At 35.6% G+C, this 10188-nt stretch overlaps 2 protein-coding genes across 6 annotated transcripts; both read right to left on the minus strand.

The window, feature by feature from the left end:
• Nucleotides 1-6: 6 nt before the first annotated feature.
• Nucleotides 7-2686, minus strand: LOC105686031 (phosphatidylinositol N-acetylglucosaminyltransferase subunit Q). 2 transcript variants are annotated; one of them, XM_012400578.3, is made up of 6 exons: nt 2102-2686; nt 1178-2025; nt 799-1079; nt 513-705; nt 317-431; nt 7-247 (listed from the first exon to the last, which is right to left on the minus strand). In XM_012400578.3, the coding sequence occupies exons 2-6, from the start codon at nt 1976-1978 to the stop codon at nt 57-59; spliced, it is 1581 nt and encodes a 526-aa protein (XP_012256001.1). In that variant the 5' UTR covers nt 1979-2025; nt 2102-2686; the 3' UTR covers nt 7-56. The 2 variants fall into 2 exon arrangements, with proteins under 2 accessions (XP_012256001.1, XP_048509823.1); XM_048653866.1 differs by lacking the exon at nt 2102-2686 and having other exon boundaries at nt 1178-2095.
• Nucleotides 2687-2841: 155 nt separating this feature from the next.
• LOC105686028 (protein ovarian tumor locus-like) lies at nt 2842-9857 on the minus strand. 4 transcript variants are annotated; one of them, XM_048653807.1, is made up of 15 exons: nt 9269-9857; nt 9047-9178; nt 8731-8959; nt 8288-8540; nt 8052-8190; nt 7755-7921; nt 7279-7686; nt 7037-7184; nt 6883-6961; nt 6518-6779; nt 6146-6364; nt 5995-6035; nt 5626-5746; nt 5171-5533; nt 2842-4765 (listed from the first exon to the last, which is right to left on the minus strand). In XM_048653807.1, exons 3-15 carry the CDS (start codon nt 8944-8946, stop codon nt 4107-4109), a joined length of 3075 nt encoding a protein of 1024 aa, XP_048509764.1. In that variant the 5' UTR covers nt 8947-8959; nt 9047-9178; nt 9269-9857; the 3' UTR covers nt 2842-4106. The 4 variants fall into 4 exon arrangements, with proteins under 4 accessions (XP_048509764.1, XP_048509769.1, XP_048509758.1 ...); XM_048653812.1 differs by lacking the exon at nt 9047-9178 and having other exon boundaries at nt 9409-9857; XM_048653801.1 differs by having other exon boundaries at nt 9047-9857.
• Between the last annotated feature and the right edge of the window lie 331 nt (nt 9858-10188).

Consider the following 10188-nt stretch of genomic DNA (forward strand, 5'->3'; position numbering starts at 1 on the left):
CGCGAGTTTTTGAAAAAAAATCTACCGTAGCTATTTTTAAATATATTACAAAATATTTACAGTGGGTACAGTAGCTGACCCCAAAATAAATTGTTTACAATTTTTGTCCACTCGACAGGCGGATGCGGATTCATTGTATCTGGAATACAACGTTTCCAAGTTTCACCCCACGGGGATACCACTGTAGATACTATAAGAGTTGTTGGGCCTTCCACATTTCTCAGGTACATTTTCATATTTATGGTACCTAATAAAGGAAATTTGCTTCAATTGCTGCCGTGTTAGCATTGCTAAAGGTCTCATTCAGTACACTTACTGCTGGTAACTGGAGAACGCACCAGCCATTTCAAAAAAGCGTAAACTGGCAAAATTTGCAAATAGAATCGTAACCTTGTAAGAAATCCACCTAGTCCAATCAGCATCAATCGTAGCTGTGTATAGTAAAATGCTTTCATGTTCTTTCTATGATCAGTTACTCAGATATTTTTTCACTTTGAATTGACCATACTTACAGAAGTAAAAACAGTGTAATAAACCCATGTGGTTGGCATTAGGAACAATAAGATAGTGAAGAGTAATGTTCCAACAAACAGTTGATCTGCCTGATATTGGCATGAGTCCACCCTTTTCCGCAATGGGTTCCTTTTTTTGCCAAGAAACAAATGAAATAGAGCTGTAAGACCTCGTAATTGCATATTAAATAATCTGAAATTAAATAATAATACAAAAGTTTATAAATTGTTACTCTGGTACAACAATGAGTGTATAGTTTCTCATATTCTGTAACGCAATCTTTACCTGGCTGCATAAACGTAGATGCAGTAAGTATGAAAACTTACAAGAGCTAAAAGGTCGGCAACAATTGCTATTTGAAATGTGACCCCTAATCTCCCACAAAGAAGCAGCACTTTGAACGCAAATTCAAGGACAGGTCTGGTAACCAGTAAAAAAGTCCACCATAAGTTGATGTGGTACAAAAAGAAGCGACCCAGCATTCCATTGAACGAATGATTCAATTTCAAACCTGCTGGTGCTCCCATCAACCAATTTACCAAACCTCTAAGCGAGTCAACTACCCTCTGAAAGAAAACTAGGTAAGATGTACCATATTACCTCTGTGTTTTGGAACAATTTTCCATCACTGATTGAAGGAGCAAATAGAACAGGCATTTATTACCTCTGCATTGTTGAGCAGCATATGTGAAGGTGGTACTTGGCCAATGTATTCTAGCAAAAATTGTAAGAGTAGAACTCCAAGTGAAATATCTAGCATCATTGCCAGTATGTAATTTACAGTTTTCAGAGTGATTCTTTTTCTTTGTATAATTGTAGTCAGAGTCCACTTAGCATTCTTCAAACAACTATGCAAGTGCAAGCCCAAAGTAGAGTACTTTAATATGGGTAGTAACTCGTGAGTGATTTTGCAGAGAAATTGGATAGGGTATAGAAGAAACAATGCGTGATAAGTAAGTAAAATTTCCGTTATTAAACTAAATTTAGATTTTTTTTGTATCTCATCTTCAATTGATCTCTTCTGTAGTAGTTTTTTAAGCTCTTGAAAATGATCCCCAAATGGAGCTTTGTTTATCAATAATTCAGCTCGCAGTAATGCCATTCGATCGTAAACTATAATCACAGTATGATGAGACAATGGTGAAATTTTTCGATTGTCTATGACCACATCACGAATGCAATACTCATAGTTAATAGAATTTGATTTAGCAGGCTGGCATAAGTAAATGTTGATCCAGTCAGGCAATGTTCTATCTAGATGGCCGTAGACATTGTTTATACTAGAAAAGTATCCAATTAAATCATTATTAGATTTCACTGCGTTACTGGAATTCACCTTTCTCACGCCAAAGATAAAAAATTTTTTCGTTTCATTAGCAGTGTCGTAAACAACTTTGCCATAGGTAAATCCCACCATTTCCTTGTGAAATTCCTTCGGCACAAAAACTAAGATCGTTTTTGTCATTGTGTTCCGATTAAAGTATTCCTCGTTAATGAGACCATGGGTTTGTTCTGAAATGATTTATCTAGATAACCGAAAATTTGTTAGACAACTGCCTCGTGAAACGTCAAATATGTGGTCACAAACCGCGTTGACTGAAGACCGACCCGCCAATCCAACGAATATCAGTGGTGACTAAGGCAGGTGCTGACTCGATGATGAAAGTTAATAGTACTCAGTCAATCCGTGGTCCATATGCATTCTCTGTCATGCGGATCATGAAATCGCACCCTCTCAACAAACTCAACAATCGCAGGTGGTATCGATCTATCGATCTCACAGCTCGAATGTAGATTCATTTTTTAGACCTATCGCGAATAGTTAATCCTGGATACAGTTCACGGAAGTCCCAGAGTTACGTGACATTAGATAATGTTGATAACACGATCCAATGTGACAGTCGTGTCGTGGGTGAAATGCCTGGATTGCTTGGCATTTGGTGAACAGGCTGATTGCCAGGTTGACAATCTTGACAATACATAACTCAATCGGGCTTTTTCTGCCTTCTATTTACATAACAGCACAAGGTAGAATTAATTGAGGTGATTGGCGTTTTCATCATTTTCTTGTAAAATGAAAGTCAGAATAGCTAGATAAATTTTGAAAATCACAAGCATCTGATCACTATTTGTTGCAACGGACAAAGGATTAACTCTTACAATATTGTACTATACTAGCCCCTCTTACAATTAGAGAATTGCAAATATATTTTCGTATCTATGTTGAATAAATTTGTAATTAACTGCGCAATGATGGACTATCACGATTATGAATCAGTTATGTAATTATTGTTGTTATTTTGATGACATGAATGAGAATGCAACGGATTTTTATGAAATGTCAAGTGTGTTATTATTCAGTAGAAAGCCTGTAAGAAAGTTGTAACAATATTGAAAAACATTAAATGTTAGATGAATAAGCTGAATAGTCACTTATATAAAAATACAAAGAAATTACTTGAAAACTCATATAGTAACTAATAATACCAACCAGAATATACTTGTTCTGAACAGCTATTTTCATATCCCTTTCGTTTTAAATCTACTTCTAAATCCTAATTAAACTTTGCAATAAGTCATAACAATGGATATTTCTAATATAAGCTATAAAAAGTAGACTAATATAAGCATATCTGATGAAAAATATCTTGACAATCTTTGAAACAGTGCACGATGAAATTTTCAAGTATAATCCGTAACAATTACAGATACTTAAAAATGTCATTGATATAAAAGTAGAAAAATAGCATCACCGGTGTAATAACCAGCAATACAGTTTTTATACATACTTAAAGAGTTATGCACTGTGAACACACCGTTTTTACTTTTTTATATTCATTAAATTTTCTCTTGGCCTTTTTTGAATCTATTTCCATCACAAGCTGGCCTTGTTTTATAGACTCGAGAATAGAATTTAATGCTAGGATATATCCAGTTTTCAGAGCGCAAGGATGATATCGGAGTCTTACAATTCAGATTCAATACCTTGTACCGACCAGATTTTGATTTTCACTTCCAATAGCATTATATTAGTTCGTAGCCCTCAAAGAACATATTCAACTATTTTTACAACTATTTCAACAAGTTAAATTCTAAAGAATATAAACTACTTAACGATATATATTATTTTCAGACGAAATATCTTTGAGCATTTTCGATCTCTTTACAAAACCACTAAATATTAGAAACTGCATAGGTTGATGAAATCATCTCTGCCTATATCGGTCGCACGGACGTTGTTGTTGGGGGTTGTTATTCAAGAACGAACCACCAACTTGATAAATTCGTTTCCACACTTTGACTAGATTGGATTATTTGAATTTCGTCACATAAAATGACAATTCAGTTCAGCCTAGGTGACGTTCATTTCTAGTTTACGCAATGGAAGTCACAGAGAATGTTATCAACCATATTTCCAAGTATCAAGTTGGTTAACATTGATTCATTGTGACATGAATTCGACAAATTTGCTCTACAGAGACTTAAGGGTGTTTTACCTTTGCTTTGATACAGTGGTACTTTTGGCTTAAGAATAAAGTCAATCGGAATGAAAAATTTCAATACCCCACCTGGACACGTATGACAACTTGAAACTACTTTGATACATTAGAACTCTGCGGTCCATTTGGTGAGCTTGGCAAAGATGTAGCTGGTGGTGAATATTGAACGTAGTGTGGTACGGGAATTGTAGGCGTTTGTCCAGGTATTGGATACCAAGTTTCAGAATTGGTTTGCGGAGATAGAGCAGGATACATACCAGTTGGGTACATATATTGGGAGAAGACCGGATAAGGTTGTGCATAACTTTCTCCACCTGGATAAATGTTTGGTGGGTAGTGATTAATGTTGTTTCCATCTGTTATATCAGAGTGGGGTATGTAAGGCACAGGAAAACCTGGGTTTGATGGATAATATGGATGTTGGAAAGTTGAATCTGTATCAGTTGGATAATAGGGAATCGCGGTATAGATTGGAGGTTGCGAATAGGGTACTTGATTCATAGGACTGTGAAATACAGGATTACTTCCAGCATTAGCAGCATGATTATGCGGAATGACTGGCTGTCCTTCAGCGTTATGCAAGTTTTGAGTACCATTGTTTTTTGTAGCTTGTACATCAATACTGCCTGTGTTTGGTGGGCTTTGGAACGGCTGTTGATGTTTATGTTGGTGTTGTAGTTGTTGCTGTTGTATTTGAGATGATTGCTGCTGCTGTTGCTGATGATGGTATTGCCGAGAAGTACGGTACCGACCTGTGAAGGCCAAAGACATGTGTTATCTATACTAATATTACAAAAAGTGAAGATCTGTTTTTTATTACTGTTTATTCCGGATAAACTCAAAAACTACTGAACCGATTTTAAAAAATTTTTCACCAGAAGCACGCTCTTCTATTAGCGATCAACATAAGCTATAACATAATCTGCAAAAAATTAGAGACCCCTTTGAAAATTGTAATAATGTAATACAAACTGAGCCACAGCAACGTATGGCCGCGTCAGCTAGTACAATGATAAGACTCTGCATCACTACTGTAGAGGATATCTTTTAAGCACTGGTATAGCCAGAAATACAATCGATGCATAAATGCTACAGTAATCAGATGTTGAAGATTTTTTTTTCGAAATGATATAATGGTTTGGATAAATTCAACCTACCGTCGTAATTTTTTTTAAATCTTGGTGCCACGCTGTTTCTATTGCCGCGCTGGGTATCTTTATTGGGAAGCGGTGAGTCCTTTCCTTTCTCAATAGCAGGGCTGTATGGAGCAGATTGTTGTACCAACGCTGTGTGAGGTGAAGCCCTATTATCTTGTACAGTTTGGGAATCCATTCTTCCCATTTGTTTCAGTAAACCTTGATTACTTTGATTCACGGTTTTGTTTTGTCCTTTTCCATCGTTTACTGAAAACTCAGCAGTGGAGCAGGTTTGTTCTTCTTGTTGCTGGGAGATTACAAGTTTTGGCTGAAGATTTTGGTTAAGTTGTAATATTTCATCATTCAATGTTAAACCTTCATTTGCTGTGGAAATAAAATAATATTATCAGCTGTCATTGAGAAGCAAATGTTTAATATTTGAAGATTAAAAATTGACCCTGTGCATCATTGCATACCTGCCAAATTGTTTATCCTATTATATTGGTTAATCGGGCTGCCTTGTGGAATGTAACAGGTTCCAAGTGACATCGGCGTACTCATGCTGCATCCTATCCAACTACAGTGTGATTGATAGTACTGTGCAATTGAAAAATTCATGGTAAGTTACTTTTAAACTGGAGACAGTATACAAGTACTCAGCTAATTGTGAGACATGGTCCCAAGATTCTAATAGATTATATGCTATATCGGATTATACATTATATACAATTATTATATATTTTCTTTATATTAGATATGGCAGATATTTTAGTAGTGTGACATCTAATCATTCAGTTTGTAGTCATTGTCAGCGTGAAAACTTCTGATAAAGTATGAAAACTTACTTCCAATCCTAGATTGTAGAAAAACCTCACAGTAGACAGGTCTGCAAATGAATGAAGAATTTCTAAAATGCTCAGTTGATTTATATTATAGGAGTAATTTAATTCATATTCATCGATTATTGCACCAAAAAGGGTTGTAATGAGGTTTCACCTGATAATGGTAAGTCACTGCCATTAGGATCCATGCTTTTTGGAGCCGATGTATTAACGGACTGCATTATTTGGTTTGCAGGATATACAGACTCCACGGAAGTCGGGGGATTACTAATGAAACCGTTACTAATGAAAAACTGGGGTGAGGGAACTCCAATGTTGCAGTCAGCGGCTGGATAGTAAACATTCCCATTCCCAGTAAGGTACTGTGACATCCCTATGACAACATTGAAATTCATTTCAATTGTTTCAACCTACCTAATTTTGCATTAGTCTATTGTAAGCAAAAATTGATTACTTCTTATTTTTATACAAATCCTAAACCTGCGTACAATTCAGTAATGATCGATAAATCTTTTAAGTGACTCACCAGCTTGTGGCGGATAGTACACTTCATTTTGTCCATCACGGTTACAATTCTGCAAAACTATTTCTGGTACAATAGTAGATTCAGGGGTACTTGGAACTTGTCTTTCCACAGGATCGTTAGCTGTAACTAGCTTTTCACAGGTATTAGTCGTATCGCAGGCAGGATTTTCATCAGGCTGTGTACCATCAGATCGCAAAGATTCAGTTACGGGTGGGTGGGAAGTATCCAATACAACCGACACAGGCATAACATCAATTGAGGTCTGTGCAGAAAGTAATAAGATACAGTACAATTGAAACATTGTGAATAACCGGCTAGACTTTAGTGATTCCAAATGAATGAATGGAATTAAAGTTGAGACTCACATTGACTGTATAGCCTTGATAAGCAGTGAGTCTTTCCATTGTATAAGTTTTGTATGATAAGGGCGATTCATTGCTATGTCTGTTGAAATAAAAAATAATTACTCATTTGGGGTATTTCTTTTCCAATTAAATTTCTTATTCTTCTTTTATTTACCTTGATTCATCGTCCCATTGGTTCGTGTCTTCATGGTGAATTTTGTTGTTATTTTTGTCAGTTTGGTTACTTGATACAGAATTCACGTTTGTTGGAAAATCTTTCATTTTACGAGAGTTGCCATACCAAGATCTCTTCCATTTTTGATCTATTGGAAATTATATTAATCATGTAATTACATTTATAAAGAATACGGCAATGAAAAGTCGAATTAGAATGAATACAAATTAGAATTTACTTACTACCAGAATCAAAAATATTATTTTTTTTGTGGCTGTTTGTAGACCAATTCGGTTGCTTATTTTTTTTAGGTGTGTGAGGCTTCAACGAAGAATAAGGGACTGTTTTCTTTTCACCAAGCTCTTCAATAAAGACGACAACGGGCCCTTCGTTTTTACTCATTTCTTGTATATGACCACTGAAAATTATGGGATCTTTTTTGCCGGATTTTTTGTTCACAGATTTCTGTTCATTCCCATTATTATCGCTAGTTGACTTTTCTTTAATGCTGGTGGTATTATTATTAGTGTAATTTGTGTGATGATCATTCTTGTCTGTTTCATCTTCTGTCGTATCCATGTGAACGAAACACTTGCCACCCACTTGCAGCTCGGAACTGTTGTATCTCATCCAACTTGCATTTCTAATCTCTGTACAAAAAGAAAACAGTATTTTTACTGCTTCATATTTGTTCAGATTTATCAATTGATGTACATACCCCTTTTTATCTCTTGCCAGATATCAAAATCAGTGTTGCGATATATATCAGGGTCTAACGCTTTCGCAATTCTATATGGAAACGGTGTGAGGTCTTTGGTTGAAGCTACAGGTCCTTCATCCTCACCAGTTTTTTCCAATTTGTTAAACAGTTCCATGGTAAGTTGTCTGAGCGATGAAAAAAAATGTACGTGTTATATACATATGTATATCTACATATGTAGGATATGTGGACTATTATATTATTATGAATCTCGTTTTTAATCAGCTTAGATTATTATTCACACATGCAACCTACTCTCTGATTTCTAAATTCTCTTTTAGGAAGAATTTATCATGGGAAACATTGCCAGAACGATCATGCAGCATTTTAAACACTGCCTTTTCAACATCTACCATTCCAAATACATCTTTGTAAAGTGTTTGATACACAATGGCTGCAACGAAATATACAAATGAGAACTAGAAAATACAAATCATAATCTATATCAGAAATTATCTTTCCACAAGACCCATAAAAAATTACATGATTACATTGACAAAAGGCTGCAACGGAGATAAAATCTCTTGCATAGACAGTTTCATACTGTTTTGGTGGTATATGGCACAAATAGATCATTTTATTGAATCCATTATGAGTCACCAACTGACGTGTTAGCTTTACTCCATGGAACAGAATGATATCTCTTTGATAAAGCAAGGACATGGCTTTGATCTCAAATAATCCTCCCCATTCAGTGAAATATGACATCTGTTCCAAGTAGCTCTCAAAGGGGATACTGATGCTCTAAAACAGAAAACAGTGTACAAAGCAATTAGAGCCATCCTCAAGACTTCCAATAACAGTCAATGTGTTACAAATTCAGCTATGTGAAATTGACATTTTGCAACAAACTAAGATCAAAACTTTTATATTTCGAAAATTTTCCCAACTCTATTTATTTTAAAATATGATCATGAACCTCGACTTCGATTACCTCTTCAAAAAGATCTTTGTTATCCCTCATGAATTTGATACATTCCTCCCTGACTCGAATGTGAAAATTTTGAGTCAAATAAACTTGTTCGCTGATTGCTCTGAAAAGACAAGTCGAATCTCTTGGTGCATGCTTCCGAAAGTAGCCTTCGCCGTGTAGCCATTCGTCGATTGGTTCTGCGATTCGTTTGCATAGCTTGCGTGTTGATATATCCATGAGTTTTCAATAACTACAAAAAAATGTTGTTAGTTGCAGAGAATATATGAACCTAAAAAATATTATCGCTGTATCATAGCCATAAGACTTACTTACTTACATAAATCTTTCAAGGAAACAATCACTTAGAGCGAATTCAAAATACGTTATTCAGCCTAATAAGGACCCAGATTTGTTTTTTTGATTAAATCACAGCACTTGGGATTACGAATCGCGTAGTTTGACTTGAAAGCTGGAAGCACGTGGTCACGCGGCCAAGTTTCGATTATTATTTCGCGGATTTTGCGACTTAATGTTATAATCAGGTGAGATCTCTACCCACTCGAATTATCAAAGGTACCTCTGGATAAATCTGTAGACTCTTTGATGGCAGCCAATTATTGAACACGACCAGTAATTCGAAAATAAATCGTTGAATAACGTGCACACTCTGGGAACGAATCAAATATTTTTTCAGCTTACCACTAGACGCCGAATGACCCGTGTCAAGTGATGTTGGTCGGAATTGATCCCAACACAATGTTCATTGTTTACATCACGAATACAACCAGTATGACTTTGAGAGGAAACAGCAACAAGAACTTATGACAACATACCATCAGCAGATATCAAGTGGAAATAATTTAGCGAAAAAGAGGACTTCGCATGCTTATTAGAAGGATTATAATAGACCACAAAATGCCAATTGATTATGCGGACCACGTGGAAATTATTGAATGCGATTTTCCATGGTCGATGTTTTCATCTGTCAAACGATCCAGTGTCTCGAAATCTTGTTCATTTGCTGTAGGTCTGAACTCGTTGACATTACGTAATTTTTTTTTACCTCGAACGCGATGGTAGGTATACTGTAGTGTACTATTTTCAAATATTTCAATGAGTTTTTACAAGTTCATAGTGGCGAGGTTCAAGTGATGAAATTTTACGATAATTAATTTACCTGAGTAGTCGCGAAAAGTTAGTTGATTCCTCGGTCAGTTCAATAACCCATTAAAAATTTCAAAAGATCCGCAAATACCGTACAAAAGTTTTATTGAAATTGCGCCTTAAATTTCGAAAACATACATATTACAATAATCCTGAACCCTTAGTAACTATTTAGTGGCAGCTTTGCTACATTTTTCAGTTTATTTCCAGGCGTACTGAAGCTGGGTTATGAGTCTTTGGACTAGAAATTGTCTAGGTTTTGATTTAATGAATATCAGTAGGAAATAGTTCATAACAGCATTAAAAATTCGGGTT

Source organism: Athalia rosae, chromosome 1, assembly GCF_917208135.1.
Source record: "Athalia rosae chromosome 1, iyAthRosa1.1, whole genome shotgun sequence".
In the NCBI taxonomy this organism is placed as follows: domain Eukaryota; kingdom Metazoa; phylum Arthropoda; class Insecta; order Hymenoptera; family Athaliidae; genus Athalia; species Athalia rosae.